This window comes from Drosophila serrata, unplaced genomic scaffold (assembly GCF_035046125.1).
Source record: "Drosophila serrata isolate PLE 108 unplaced genomic scaffold, ASM3504612v1 contig_346, whole genome shotgun sequence".
NCBI classification, from domain to species: domain Eukaryota; kingdom Metazoa; phylum Arthropoda; class Insecta; order Diptera; family Drosophilidae; genus Drosophila; species Drosophila serrata.
This window is the reverse complement of record NW_028257244.1, coordinates 64,440-78,524: the sequence shown is the minus strand read 5'-3', so window position 1 is coordinate 78,524 and position 14,085 is coordinate 64,440. Positions and strand designations below refer to the sequence as shown.

The window sequence follows — 14,085 nt, the reverse complement described above, 5'->3', positions numbered from 1 at the left end:
TTCTGGTGAATGGCGAAAAGTTTCAAAGCCATTCGCAACGCACCACCATTAACAGCTGATTGCATCAATCACTTTGTTTTTGGAAAAACTCGGAAAAACTCATGGAGATGGACGCTGAGAAGCCCACTACAAGTGCATCTGCTGCCGCGGCACAGGATCCAAATCAGCTCCTGGACTCTCCGCAACACGGACCTACCTTGTCCAGCGCATCCAGTTTCGAGGCATTGACGCGCCACGACCCGAATCTTAGTCGGCTGGCCACGAAAATGTTCCAAAAGACGGAGGAGTACATCACCCACGAACTGAATGCGCCCCTGGAGGACTACAAGCTGCTGGAGGACATGAACAAGGCTACCATAGCCAAATACAAAGATATGCGGCAAATTGCGGAGAACCTAAATGCTTCGACCTGCGAGCTCAGCCTGAAGTTTCAGCAATTGGCTCCACTAATGCAGCAAATTGATGAGATCTCAGACACTGTGGACAAACTGGAAGCGGCGGCCTACAAACTAGACGCCTACAGCATAGCTCTGGAAAACCGTGTAAAGTGCGTGCTCCAAAGGAAATCCGGTGGTCAGGTGGCGCAGTGAACAAATAAGACTAGTCGTCTACAAAGGCTTTATGTGGTACATTTATTACAATAGATCTTATGTCGTCAACCAAGTAATAATTTAAATAAAATTGCAATTATGTTAAGGAATATCAAGGGAACTGCAAAACGGATATTCTTAGTAAAGCACAGCAGAGAGACTCAATATAGCCTTACTTACTCTTGGCCACTGTTCGAATGGAGCGGATGAGGTTTAGCACTTGATCCTTCGCCGTAGGAGATCCAAAATCCTGCTGACCCGCCTGCCGACCCCAACCAACTGCAAAAATATGCAAAAAAACTTAATATCGCGTGGCACGGACAGAATACTTGACACAATTACTTACACTTGGCTAGGAATCGTTCCTCGTGCAGGATGCAGACTGCGTTCAGGCACAGCAGCGAAGCTTCGATCAGTGTCCACAGGGTAAACATATTCGCGGCAAATTACTACTTTATATTCCCAACCAAGATCGGATCGGCGTTTAGTTGTTGACGTCAGTGATGCCGACTTGTCATTCACCGCGAATGCTGACACAGCTGTTTTGCAGCATTGAAATATCAGTATTAGAAGAAGAAGACTGCGCGCAAAATATTTAATTTATTTTGGTTTTGTACTGAATTTATTTTCTATGAAAATTTAACAATCTTATTATTAACATATTTATTGAGACCACGGTAAAACACCCAAGGCACACTTGGACCAGTCGTTATCTGAAAGTAATCAAAATAAAATATAAAAGCATATTTAATTTTTACACCAATTGCATTTTTTTTGTAAAGTATTGTTATGAGTTAAAAAATGTGAAAGAAAAAAAGCCCACCTTTCTCTATTGTCCAAATACCTAAATCTGAGGTTTCAACATTAGAAAATGTACTTCCTTTACTCTGAGCTTGTGCAGACATAAGTTTTTCCAGATAATCCAGGTTATAGCTCTCCATCGATATACTGTTGTTTTCCATAGGTTCTAGTTCTTCTGATTTCTTGGATTCCTGCAAGCGTATATCGCAGAGTTTGGCCAAAGTCGCCTGTTGAATCTGACTTAAAGGTGGATCTGCCAGAGGCAGCAAGCTGAAAGCAATGAATATAACTTTTTAATTCAGTAAATACTTAGTAATGTGAAGCTTACCCCTTGAGAATAGGGCCTGTGTATTTGCTAAAAGGAACCACACGCTGCATAATAAACTCCCGATCGAACACCCACGTTTTGGCCTTTTTGGGATTATCTCCAAAAATAAGAGTCACTGAGGAATCCACACCGGAGTGAACTAAGAGGCTACGCATGGTTTTTGAATGCACGTTAGTGTTGAGGGAAGAGAAATCCACTGGTTTTAACTTAGTGTCCTGGAAAAATTGGGAAAAATTAGCATCGGGGTTAGCATGTTAACTATTTATCTACAAACCAAATCTAGTTCCTCCTTATACATCCGTTTCATGCGAAACAGCATTAAAAAAGTTTTGATCATCTTCATGGCCCAGTAACTGGCTCCCAGTCGCGTTATATCTGTTTCATTTGGATTTTCAGTCAATCGAACCAAGGCTACAAAGAAGTTTTCGATGTACCCCTGCATGGCGAGTAGTCTAAACAGATCCTGGGTTCCAGCAATAAGCACATCCTCGTCGTCATTGATTTCCAAACCTATGCTCAGGAAGTACTTCATTTTAAGAAGGCAGCCCATGTAGATATCCAGCAAATCCTTCATTGAAGAGGACTCCTTTTTTATCTTAGCATTAAGGTCATTTAGCACTAAATCAAGGATTTCCTTGGAGGTCTTTGCCTTCTTGCTTGAGGAGTAGACGCGTATCTTGTTAAATTCCGCACTGGATTTAAGTTTGCTGATAGCTTTAAGCTTATCCGCTCCCTTGAGGTGACACTCTAGGGTCAGGTCATAGATCTCCAGAAGATTGCTAATCTCTTTTTTGAACTTCAGCTTATCTTTGCGCTGCAGCTTTCCAGCATCCAAATTGGACATGGTCTCCTTATGCGGTAGCCAGTAATACGTCCGCAGCCACTCTAGACAGTGCTTAGAAGTGCTCCTCAGCACCTCTACCGGTGGCAGTTCCTGTCCGTGAGCGCACAAGTGACGCAAATCCACAATGAATGACTGGAGCCCCAACTCCTTGGCTGTCTCGTACATGCTGCTCATATTGTGACCCTGGATTATCGAGGACATGAAATTGTAGAATCTTGTAAAGGCGCTGGCATATGTGGTCTGTATCTTGGCATTGCCCTGCTTGTCCTTCAGCTGGGCTTGGACGAGCACCGAAGTGGCCAAGACAGCCGCCGGGCAGAGGTTTGCACGCCGCAGGCTCCAAATCCGGATCCTACTCAGGGCTTGGCGACGACCAGTGGAATTGGAGCCTTTGCCAAAAAGCCCGTCATATGTCTCATTGAACTCCACTCTGGAAAACAGTAAATTAAATTAATGTTTACTTATTAAATTGAATGCACGCACGTGTCTCTCCAAGGGGTTACCACTGTCCTTTGTTTTACCGCTGCAGATGTGGTAGCAGGGGAAGTTTTAACGTTCTGCTGTTTGGCCTTCTCAGGGCTTTTCTTTTTAGTCGGTGACTTTTGTTTTTTCTCCACTGCCATGTCTGTTATTAATTTTAATATTTTTTAAGTTTTAAGCAAAACAAACCGCCTATGCTATCAATGATGGCGAACTGCTGGGCCTGCCAACGTACTTAAAGAAAAATGTAGCTTTTTTAGCTATTTTCCTTTCAAATCTTCAGTTAAAATAAAATAATACAAAATTTGTAAAATTAATTTGTAAAATTAATTTGTAAAATCTATTGGAGATCCTTTTTCCTTTAAATATTTAATCTTTTAAATTTTATATATATCAGAAGTCGGATTGTACATTTCGCTTAACATACTCGTGCAGGATATTATAATTTTAGTCCAAAGTTTAAAACGCAGTGAAGGAGTCATTTCCGACCCTATAAATCATATATATTATTGATCAGCATCAACAGGCGAATCGATCTGGTATGTTTGGAAAAATAACAAATTTTTCAACATTTTTGAACATTTGATAAGGAGTTATATCGTTATTATTTCAGAAGTTGGTAAAAATTTTAATTCTTCTTAAATTTTAATCTGAGTGTGAAGATTTATAAATCTAGTCAAAAGTAGCAAAGAAAAGCTTTCCGAATTCAAATTTATTAATTTTTAGCTCAGTTATGACATTTTTTAAACTTTGGTTTTACCAAAGAAAAATTTATTAACAAATTTGGGAAAAAGTCGATATACTCTCAGAGTATCTATAAAGTATATAATATATAGTAAAATCGGAATGAGTCGGAAGACAATATCATGTACTTTCCATAGGAACAATCGGTAAATTTTTAGAAGAAAATTTAATACATTTTCTAGTTTTCAACATATTTTCATCTAATATGAGATATAGTCATTTATTATTATTATTATTATTATTGGTTTTAACTTTATTAAAATCGAACGATTATATCATATAACTGACATAGGAACGTTTGTTAGAATGTGTAAACTGTTAAAATGTGAAACTGTAAACTTAATTTTTATTGGTGAATATAATGAAATAATGTCTTACTTCGTGTTTTTTTTTATTAACATAAATAGATATAGTTTATATTAAATTAATTATTTATGATCGAATTTCGATCTGCAAGGGTATACGAACTTCGGCGTGCCGAAGGTAGCTTTCTTTCTTCTGTAATTCTCATATTAGCTCACATTTTTAGCTAATTTTTGCTTGAGCAGCTCTGATGGCCAGCTTATAAAAGAGTGTGACCAGCTTTACGTATTACAATTAGACAGCCAGTTCTCGAAAAGTTCCAGCGTTTTCCCGCCAACTGGTCTTACTTGGAGCCAAAAATAATATTTTCTTCCTAAATTTCTTCCTACCCCCAAGGGGATCCCGCCGAAAAGATCCTTTAATTCCCGCTAGCCACGACAACACATGCATTTCGCCCACCATCCCAGCTACACGTACGGCAGCAACCACAACCACTTGGTGGACACTCTGAATCCGGAAAATATCGAGTTCGATGGGCCGCCAGCGGCGCGTAAGATGATAATAGGCTCGTTCTCGATGTTTGTGATCTTCTCGTACCTGCAGTTGCTCTACATTCTGGTGGCCATCTATTTGGCACTGCACCACGCACACCATTAGGGTGTACCATGTACCATTTTATGTCGGAGCAAACGCCGGAGCTGCGGCTCTCGGCGGAATCACTGGTAACCAGCCACGTGACGCAGTACCTCAAGGGCTTCCAATTGGACGCTGTCCGCTTTCTTTACGATCGCCTATCCAAGCGAGAGTTCAGCGTTCTCAACGACGAGAGTGGATTGGGAAAGCTAGCAACGGTGGCTGCTCTGCTAAGTGCTTTGGATCGGTCGAAGAAGATCCTGATAGTGCTACAGAACGATGAGCAGCTGCTTGCCGGCTGGCAGTTCCACCTGGATACACTTACGGATCTCGCGGTGTATACCATTCAAGGGGTGCAAGGTAATTGCCCTAAAAATGTGTGATGTTTATTTGAATGTGTAATTTTATAATATTTCACAATACTTTGAAATTATATTAAATAATTCACTATTTTTCTCAACAGACACCACAGACTCGCCGCACAACGTTTACCTGGCCAAGTGGAGCAGTTTGCGTAGCATTGGAGATCTCAGTCGCCTTAAGTTCGACTATATTCTGGTAGACAATCGTGGGCACTCACTGAATAACAGCTTCTGCACCTCCATGCTGCTCAAGCACTTTGAGGGCAAAGTAAACATAGTTATCTCCAGCGTTGACATTACGGTGAGGCAATCGGAGTTGACGTACCTTAGAGCCAGCTAATTCACTTAATTTCTCATTCCCAGTCCGATGTGAAGTTGCTGTACAATGTTTTGCGGCTAGGCGGGCGACTTGAGCATCAGTATCGAAACTTTCAGAGCTTCGACCGGAAGTTTCACCTGCCCGATCCCAAAGAGGTGTTCAGCAAGCGCATAGATCTCGAGGATTACTACAAGCAGCGTGGATTTCTCAGCGAGTATATCAAGTAAATTACCCAGTAAAGGAAACAATTATCTAATATGTAGAGTATATTAATTGTATTGCCCCTTTTATGGTCTTTTAGGGACTTCCGTCTGCGTCGCTTTCGACATCAGTTTGAAAAGAGCCTGCCGCTCGTCGCGCCTGAGCAATACAAGCACAACCTCAACCTCTGGCTGGCCTCCAAGAACAGTCAGAGCACCATCAGCGGCTCCTCGGAGGTCTGCTCCACCATTGCTTCCCTAGAAAACCTTCCGGCTCAACCACAAGAGCTGGATAAATTTTCCGACCACAGCGTCGATGATATCGTTGCGATGTCTCCGCTGGTCTTTGAATCTTCCGACTCTGATGTCGAGGCCATAACAGTGGAAGCTGTCCCAAATCCTAACCAGGTCTTGGTAGTTTCCAGCGATGATTGTGAGATCGTGACGCCTCCAAATACGCCGCCGAATCAAACGCCCAGCGTGAACGAATCGCCTAGATTCAAGTCTAAAAGAAAGTTCAGCAAGCGGATGACGCAACAAAAGAAACTGGAGCTCACCGAATCGGAAGAGGAGGACGGTGTCCCTGAGGTGGTTGTGCCCCCCAGAAAGCGTACTCGTTCGACTGCTGCTGCTGATCCTCCCAAGACGAAAAAGCTCAACATCCGACTGAGAAGGGTATCCTTAGAAAGCATACCCACAACACCGCCAGCGGCTGAGAAAGCTGCTCTGCTTGCCACACCCAAAACCGAGCCCTCAGCTAGAAACCGAAAACGAGGCCGGCCAGCAGTCAGTCCACAAGATACGGGACGTCCAGCCACTCGGGGAATGCAGCGATTAACTCGATCCGCCGAGTCTAAACTCAATAGCAAGTACTTGAAACACTGCAGCCTCGAAGATACCAAGAAGAGCACTCCCAAGAGAGTCAAGGCTGATGAGAACCAAACGCCCAGGACAAGCAAGACGAGGGTGAAACAGGAGCTGAAGAAAAAGCCACCTGAAGATCAGCTGAAGCCCCCTAACAAGCCCGAAACGGAGACTCCCAAACGAAAGTCGGGGCGTCCAAGAAAATGCAAGGAGGAACCAAAACCAAGTACCTCAAGAAGAAAAGCTAAGCCCCCAGGCAAGCAATTTAATCCCACGCCCCAAGTGCTTAGCGGCAGTTCCTTGTCCTCGGAATACATGCAATGTGCCCAGCGGATCCCAGACAACTTGGATATCATAGAGCCACCTGCCTTTCGGGTACCCTTCACGCCCCAACAGACGCCCTTGCTTCTGAAGCTTCCGTCTGCTTTTAATTTACTTAGCGATTCGGAAGTGGTAGCCATCTCTCAAACGAAGTCCCAGGTTGAAGCGGCGGTGATTAACAGCTCCCATGATGAGAGCTCTCCACAGGATGCCACGCAGAGTCGTCGCACCAAAGCCTTGAAACGAAAGCGGAAACCGGAGTCGCCTACCAAGTCCAGTTTCGGCGGAGGATTAGGCTTGCCGCCGGCTAAGCGAAGTGCAAACAAATCACCGGATTTATTTAGCATCTCCTCGGATATATCGCAGATTCCCCTGGCTCAGCCAAGGCCTTCGTCGCCCTTCGAGGGTTTTAAGATCTTTGGTTCGGAGGTAAAGCAATTCCAGCAGCAGCATGCCAGAACAAATGCTACGACTCCGAAAAAGAATCGCGAGCGCTCTTGCCTAGATATCCTAGAGAAAATATTCGAGCCACGCCAGCCACAGAAGGAGAAAACCAGCCCCAAAGTCTTGCCCACCTTGCCGCAGACTCAGAAAGATCCTACGACATCATCAGAAACCATCATCACCCAGCAACGGAGGACGCTGCTGGAAGATGACTTCTTTGAGATCACCAATAATGGACAATTCGGCAGTCGCATGAGGCTGAATTCGTCCGGAGATGTATCGCCTGTTCAACCGGATCAACAGTCCGTGAGGGCCACGCAGGCCAATAAGATCACAAACTATTTGATAGGCTCGGGACTCACCCAGGAAAAGACCCAACCGAATACAGGAACGCGGAGCTCCATAGCCGCCGCCACGCAAGCACTACGAAAGTCTCCCAAGTCCCCTAGACAAAATGGAAAGGCCACCCAGGTCACCAAGCTCACTCGCTGGTTCGGCTCTGTCTTCGGAGGCGGTGGAACCTCGCAGACCAGCTCCGTGGAATCAGTGAGTGCCCCGAGTACACCGGTAGCACCTTCCACAAGTGCAGCAGCCTCTCGAACACGAGCGGTGAGAAGTGGTGGTGCCGGTGGGGGACCCACCAGACGAAAGCGATTGGACTTGTTTAAATAAGGAGCAAAAGAAAGACAGCAACCTTAAGTTATAGTTAACAACAGCATATTCAAGGTCTGATTATAAATGGGTAAATATTGAATTTAAAATGTACATTTACTTAAAAAATAAGATATTTGAAATGAAGAAACTGACATGAATTAATCAAAAGCCAAGCTAAAGTTAACAGTAGATAAACTTGTGCAAAAAAACGACTATTGTAGGTTGTAGAATCGATCTGGTACAATGTTAACTATAAAACATTAGCCAGCATGAAAGTAAATAACTAGCCAATTTAGTTAAAATTCAATTTTTTGTGCACATTTTGAACATTATAAACCCCTAAGTCCGCCGATTGAGAAGACATGTAAACATTTTAACATTTATAAATTATTTAAATCCCACAAGAAGTACTGAAGTTTAGATATGTAAACTATTATTTTCTAAAAGATGATAAAGTATGGGTTACTAAGGTACCATAAAATAGTTCTGAAAGCTATTATTTAAATACCTCAAAGATTCGGACTGGAAGTAAAGCATTTTAAAATTAAATAATCGCTTTGTTTTTATTAAGTTAAAGAACTTGACTTAAATTACAAGATTTAAGTATCATTTGAACACATTTACTTCCCCCTCTGCTTGCTGAATATATGTGTTAGGTTGTGCATCACCGCCTGCCTCTGGAACTCCAACTCCCGGCGACACATGCTCCCCAACAGGGGCGGACACTGGTACTGGATATTCTCCTGGGCGAAGGTATCTCCATTGGAGTTCTTGAAGATAAAGTCGCTGTGAGATTGCACTACCAACATTGGAAACATGGTTAATAATTTTGTTTTTAAATCATTTTCTCTCCAACTTACAGCAGTAGAATCCACTGAAAAAGCAGGTCTGGTGGGTGGACTGTATGGCATAGGCCACTGGCGTCACTCCGGGCATGGTCTTGGTAACCACATACTTGGCTGTAGCTGTGTTTATCCAGTGAGGCCAATGGGACAGGCGCTCAGTATATTCCACCGTATAACGCCAGTCGTGGGCGTGGCCATGGTCGGCTAGGATCTTAAAGTTGATGCTGAACGAAGTAAGAAATATATATATAATATATATCATTGGGAAATTAATCTTTAATCTCTCTATATTAATTTACAAACATTTATAAAGTTCAGGTTAATACTCACATGGTGGGGTTAAGCAGGCGCATCTTGTTAAAATCCGCCACATACTCCCAGACCTTTTCCGGTTGCGTCCGTCCGATAATGCCCTCGATCTGGTACTTGTGATATCCGCTGGAGAAAACAAATACGTAGAGCAACAGGGCGGTGCTGAGGAGCAGCGAGACCCGCTTTATATTCCAGCGACTAATATGCATAGTTCTGTTCCGTATGGATTTCCGACACCAACTGACGATCGTGTGTATATGTCGGCCTATTCGAATTTCAAATAAACACATGGATGGAGAGCTCACCACTGGCCCACCGGATTCGGGACGCAGCCTCAGAGGGGTACAGAGCGGGTGTACCACACATAGCTGAAAGAGAAAGATAAACAAAAAAGGGATCTTCAAGTACAGTGGCATAGGGAAGTAAGAACGGGTCTCTTTCTTGTAAAAAAGAGAGATTTCTTGGTGTGAAAAGAGAACCACCATCAGCTTCCTTACTGATTAAAGTGATGATAAAACAGCAGGCCAGGGATCTGTTATGATTAAATTTAAAATTTCAGCTGTGTTTAGGATTTATTAAAATATGTGTCATTAATATGTACATATGTATATGTACTTAGGTTTTGATGAAAATTAATTGCATCATTTAAATTTTTAAGCAACAAAGTCAAAAATTTAGTTGATTCTACTGGAAATATTTTAAACCATAACATTTGAACACATGTTTGCTCTAAAATGCCTATTTTTATTGCAAACTTTAGGGGAGGGAAATTAAATAAAACACTTGGACCTTAAAAACTAAATTAAATTGGAACTACAACTTACAATTATACCCAACTCAGACTATAAATATATTGCTGAGAATATAAAATATAAAGTGCTGAACCATAGCTTTATTACCTTTTGCTGAGTGAAGCTGTTGGTAAAGTTAGCTGAGGTCAAAGCTCTAGGGTTCCTTCTCCACCTTCTCTTGTCTTCCCCAATTAGCCTCCATAATATGGAGTCCATATTAAATACTATTTTAACAAAACTGTTATTTTATTAAATGATTATGTTATTTTAACAGTTTTTATCATAAGAAAGTTTTACATTTATAAAATTTTAATTAATATATATCAATTATTTTTCAGTCTTAATTTTCCAAGTGTATCCATTAGAAAGCTTTTGGCAAATGGCAAAAGCTGGCCACCAGAAGCTCCGCCATATGATCACCGATTCTGCGGTCTTAGTTTATAAACAACGCTCGCCGGCGGCAGTTCGGAACCCTCGGAATCGGCGGTATATATATATAGCGAGACGAAGGCGGGGCAGCGTGCCGCTGGTCATATGTAATTGCTTATCACACCGAACTGTCCGAAATCGTTATGTTCTCGGTGCTCCTCCAGTGACAGCGACATCAACATCCATCCCTTTGGCCCCCCCCCCCGCGAACTGTCGGTTTACGTAAGCCAATTCAATTGTTGTTCGTCGATTCAAATACGTTATAGCTGAGAGAGCACATTAATCAAAATACACGTAATGCGGCTACTGGCGAGACACGCGATTCGGCTCTTGGGCCAGGAGAATGGACGAGGTGGAGCAGTAACAGCAATCCGGCTAAAGGCCACAACCGGTTCCTTAAAGCTGGCCACAGCAAGTGCTCCAGCGTTGGAGCAGCCGGCAAAACAGGTGCAGAGAAAGGTGAGTCGCCATAAAACTTCCAAAGTTTCTATTTATTCAATCTCAAATTCTGCAGAACTCACCGCTAACGGATACGTTTGGCAGACACCACACCTACCTGAGGATCTCCCTCACCGAGCGCTGTAACCTGCGATGTGAGTATTCTAGGCAGAAACCTTCAAATCCTATCGCAACCGGCGGGCGCCATGTTTTTTTTATCCTTATCAGTATTATGTTTATATATTGTTATGCTTGATAATACTAGGTCTGAAGTGGATTTCCACCTTGATTGAATTTTGTGGCGAAATTCGTGTCTTACATATGGCACAGCAGGGGTGGAAATTATAGAAACGAAGCTATTGTAACTTATTTTTTGGGTTGTCTAATTAGTATAGATGTTCTAATTTGATTTCCGAGTTGTATTTAATCGAATACGACTTGTTTGATAGCTCAATTCAAGTGCTATTTACAATTCAAAGCTGATAAATGATAAAGTACTCTTTTGATTACCAGAGCATTCCATTCTTTCCCTATCTCTTCAGTAATAACATTTTGTCTGAATTATTATTTTGCTTTCATCAAAGTCAATTAAGTCCATTATCTTATTGTGACATTTCGGCTTGTAACAAAATAATAATAATAATAACCTCACCTTGAAAGCAGCTTTTAAACAGACTACGTTTCCGTCAATTAAATCTTATAATAAGCCAGCAGAAATTATCCATAAGCTTTAAATTCTTAAAAAATAATATTACTAAAAAAAATTATAATTTCCAGGTGACTACTGCATGCCCGCCGAGGGAGTTCCCCTGCAGCCAAAGCAGAATCTCCTAACCACCGAGGAGATACTTCGCCTGGCACGCATATTCGTAGAGCAGGGAGTCCGCAAGATCCGTCTAACCGGAGGTGAACCCACAGTCAGGCGAGATATAGTTGAAATAGTGGCCCAGATGAAGGCTCTGCCGCAGCTGGAGCAGGTGGGTATAACTACCAATGCACTGGTACTCACTCGCCTGCTCCCTTCGCTCCAAAGAGCAGGATTAGATTCACTCAACATCAGCTTGGATACGCTGAAGAGGGATCGCTTTGAGAAGATAACACGGAGAAAGGGTTGGGAGCGGGTCATAGCTGGCATTGATCTGGCCGTTCAGCTGGGATACACTCCTAAGGTCAACTGTGTCCTGATGCGGGACTTCAATGAGGATGAGATCTGTGATTTTGTGGAGTTCACCAAGGATCGTCCTGTGGATGTGCGCTTCATTGAATACATGCCCTTCTCCGGCAACAAGTGGCACACTGAGAGGTTGATATCCTACAAAGATACCCTGCAGGCCATTCGGCAAAGGTGGCCAGACTTCGAGGCCCTGCCCAATGGACCCAACGACACATCCAAGGCTTACGCAGTACCCGGTTTTAAGGGTCAAGTGGGCTTCATCACCTCGATGACAGAACACTTTTGTGGAACTTGTAACAGACTTCGACTCACCGCAGATGGCAACATCAAGGTGTGTCTGTTTGGGAACAAGGAGTTCTCCTTGAGGGATGCCATGCGTAGAGAAGACATATCCGAAGAGCAGTTGGTGGATTTCATCGGAGCGGCAGTGCAGCGCAAGAAGCGACAGCATGCAGGTGAGTCTGGATCCCGAATAAAGTATAGAACGTCTTCAGACCTTGGTCCCTTCTTCGCAGGCATGCTCAACCTGTCGCAGATGGAGAACCGGCCCATGATACTCATAGGCGGCTAGTAGACACACCACACTCTCCTCTCTCTCCCATTCCAGGTGCTGCCCCACTGCTCCATCATTATAGCCGCCACCTTCATCATCACCTCTATCATCATGCGTACCATCCATCAAGGCAACAGCTCCAGATCAGAAACTGCAGCAGCATAAGCAGCCATCTAACTCATGTCAACGCCCAGGGCAAGGCCCAAATGGTGGATGTGGGCTCCAAGCCATCAACCATAAGATTAGCCCGCGCCGAGGCCACTGTCCAGGTGGGCGAACGACTTACCCAACTCATAGCCGCCAACGAGCTAGCCAAAGGAGATGTTCTGACGGTAGCCCAACTTGCTGGCATCATGGGAGCCAAACGCACTTCGGAACTCATTCCTCTGTGCCACAATATCAGCCTATCCTCGGTCAAAGTGCAGGCTACTCTTTTAAAGAGCGAGCAATCCGTCCGTCTGGAGGCATCGGTTCGCTGCTCTGGCCAAACTGGCGTTGAGATGGAGGCCCTGACCGCCGTCTCTGTGGCTGCCTTAACCGTGTACGATATGTGCAAGGCCGTTTCCCATGACATCTGCATCACCAACATCCGGCTGCTGAGCAAATCTGGTGGAAAAAGGGACTTCCAACGTGATGAAGCTGCTGAGCTGAAGGTCGAATAAGCAGATCTTCAATAAATCACAACACGTTCGTTCATTTCGTTACAGAAGTTGAAGGTTTCGGTTCTCTCTTTAATTTCGTGGCCAGAGTGGGTTAAGTTTAAATGAAAGGGTAAATGGCGGGTGCTTGTGTGAAGGTGCGTTTGGGGCGTGTCGTGAACTGCGCGCCTTAAGCTAGAATTACATACAACATTAGAAGTCGCCAATTATTGCTCGCAAATCCTGGCAGAGTTCCCTCTCAACATAGACACAATAAATACGGTTGCGGATGAGGTAGCGCCGTTGCCTAGGACACCAGCACATTGCGGTTCTCCGCCTTGCCCTCGGCATCCGCGCCCTTTCCTCCCTCGGTGCCCAGATGCTCGCCGCGAATCTTGATGTTGTGCTCCTCCTTAAATTTATTCAGCTCACTACCTTTTTTGCTCAGATCCTCGGTAACCATTGTGATGGTCTTAGCTATAAAGTCCTTGTTCTCCACCAGCTGCGGCAGCACTTCCTTCACGGTCCGTTCGCACAGGACGCCGCCAATCTGACGGAAGCACTTGCGTTCCGGATCCGCCGCCTGCAGGGTTTCGATAACCGTTCTGCCAGGGAAAAATAGGTATTAGTTAAGGTTTTCAACTATAAAGCTACTCCAGATGGTCCGTAATCCGTTTGCCCATCTTTGGTTGCCGGGTGACTCACTTGTGCTCGCGCAAATCCATCTCCAAGGTATTGAGGCTGTTCGCCAAGTTGCGCTGGTCATTCCGCAGCTGTTGGAACTGGGCCACAATTGCCTCTTGGCTGAGCCCCTGGCTGGCCGCCGCCTTCGCCGCTTCAGTGCTCATAGTGAATAAACTTAAACTTAAGTAGGGATTAACTAGTTAGTCGCTCCGAAAATGCGAAAATTAAGTTTTCTTTCAAAATAAGTCGGCGAACACGAGGGTAAAGGGGCAGTGTGGACGAGCTCAAGGGACCAAAGAAATACCAAATAGTATTAAATATACCAATAAGAATG

At 43.9% G+C, this 14,085-nt stretch overlaps 8 protein-coding genes across 11 annotated transcripts; 4 read left to right on the top strand and 4 right to left on the bottom strand.

Annotated features, from left to right (window-relative positions):
- The first annotated feature begins 101 nt into the window (after positions 1–101).
- Blos2 (biogenesis of lysosome-related organelles complex 1 subunit 2) lies at positions 102–711 on the top strand. Its single transcript, XM_020945785.2, has one exon. The coding sequence runs from the start codon at positions 102–104 to the stop codon at positions 588–590; it is 489 nt and encodes a 162-aa protein (XP_020801444.2). The 3' UTR covers positions 591–711.
- LOC110178602 (immediate early response 3-interacting protein 1) lies at positions 610–1,303 on the bottom strand. Its single transcript, XM_020945787.2, has 3 exons — positions 937–1,303; positions 771–869; positions 610–711 (listed from the first exon to the last, which is right to left on the bottom strand). The coding sequence occupies exons 1-3, from the start codon at positions 1,022–1,024 to the stop codon at positions 656–658; spliced, it is 243 nt and encodes an 80-aa protein (XP_020801446.2). The 5' UTR covers positions 1,025–1,303; the 3' UTR covers positions 610–655.
- LOC110178599 (uncharacterized) lies at positions 1,185–3,275 on the bottom strand. Its single transcript, XM_020945784.2, has 5 exons — positions 3,047–3,275; positions 1,994–2,993; positions 1,720–1,934; positions 1,414–1,661; positions 1,185–1,303 (listed from the first exon to the last, which is right to left on the bottom strand). The coding sequence occupies exons 1-5, from the start codon at positions 3,184–3,186 to the stop codon at positions 1,254–1,256; spliced, it is 1,653 nt and encodes a 550-aa protein (XP_020801443.2). The 5' UTR covers positions 3,187–3,275; the 3' UTR covers positions 1,185–1,253.
- A 1,128-nt stretch (positions 3,276–4,403) lies between these two features.
- Positions 4,404–10,146, top strand: SuUR (Suppressor of Under-Replication). 3 transcript variants are annotated; one of them, XR_002319343.2, is made up of 7 exons: positions 4,443–5,083; positions 5,187–5,386; positions 5,449–5,627; positions 5,706–7,975; positions 8,544–8,675; positions 8,750–8,965; positions 9,046–10,146. XR_002319343.2 is itself a non-coding variant. In XM_020945762.2 (4 exons), exons 1-4 carry the CDS (start codon positions 4,756–4,758, stop codon positions 7,903–7,905), a joined length of 2,907 nt encoding a protein of 968 aa, XP_020801421.2. In that variant the 5' UTR covers positions 4,404–4,755; the 3' UTR covers positions 7,906–8,436. The 3 variants fall into 3 exon arrangements, 2 of the variants coding, with proteins under 2 accessions (XP_020801421.2, XP_086694220.1); XM_020945762.2 differs by lacking the exons at positions 8,544–8,675; positions 8,750–8,965; positions 9,046–10,146 and having other exon boundaries at positions 4,404–5,083; positions 5,706–8,436; XM_086838094.1 differs by lacking the exons at positions 8,544–8,675; positions 8,750–8,965; positions 9,046–10,146 and having other exon boundaries at positions 4,895–5,083; positions 5,449–5,639; positions 5,706–8,436.
- On the top strand, positions 4,535–4,747 carry LOC110178588 (uncharacterized). The gene has a single exon (XM_020945767.2). It carries the CDS (start codon positions 4,535–4,537, stop codon positions 4,745–4,747), a length of 213 nt encoding a protein of 70 aa, XP_020801426.1.
- Positions 8,424–9,406, bottom strand: LOC110178586 (uncharacterized). Its single transcript, XM_020945765.2, has 3 exons — positions 9,063–9,406; positions 8,748–8,956; positions 8,424–8,686 (listed from the first exon to the last, which is right to left on the bottom strand). Exons 1-3 carry the CDS (start codon positions 9,332–9,334, stop codon positions 8,508–8,510), a joined length of 660 nt encoding a protein of 219 aa, XP_020801424.2. The 5' UTR covers positions 9,335–9,406; the 3' UTR covers positions 8,424–8,507.
- A 124-nt stretch (positions 10,147–10,270) lies between the features above and the next one.
- On the top strand, positions 10,271–13,138 carry Mocs1 (Molybdenum cofactor synthesis 1). 2 transcript variants are annotated; one of them, XM_020945763.2, is made up of 4 exons: positions 10,271–10,723; positions 10,779–10,857; positions 11,480–12,331; positions 12,484–13,138. In XM_020945763.2, exons 1-4 carry the CDS (start codon positions 10,562–10,564, stop codon positions 13,089–13,091), a joined length of 1,701 nt encoding a protein of 566 aa, XP_020801422.2. In that variant the 5' UTR covers positions 10,271–10,561; the 3' UTR covers positions 13,092–13,138. The 2 variants fall into 2 exon arrangements, with proteins under 2 accessions (XP_020801422.2, XP_020801423.2); XM_020945764.2 differs by having other exon boundaries at positions 12,392–13,138.
- On the bottom strand, positions 13,126–14,028 carry Pfdn2 (prefoldin 2). The gene is made up of 2 exons (XM_020945766.2): positions 13,773–14,028; positions 13,126–13,672 (listed from the first exon to the last, which is right to left on the bottom strand). The coding sequence occupies exons 1-2, from the start codon at positions 13,913–13,915 to the stop codon at positions 13,375–13,377; spliced, it is 441 nt and encodes a 146-aa protein (XP_020801425.1). The 5' UTR covers positions 13,916–14,028; the 3' UTR covers positions 13,126–13,374.
- Positions 14,029–14,085: the final 57 nt, after the last annotated feature.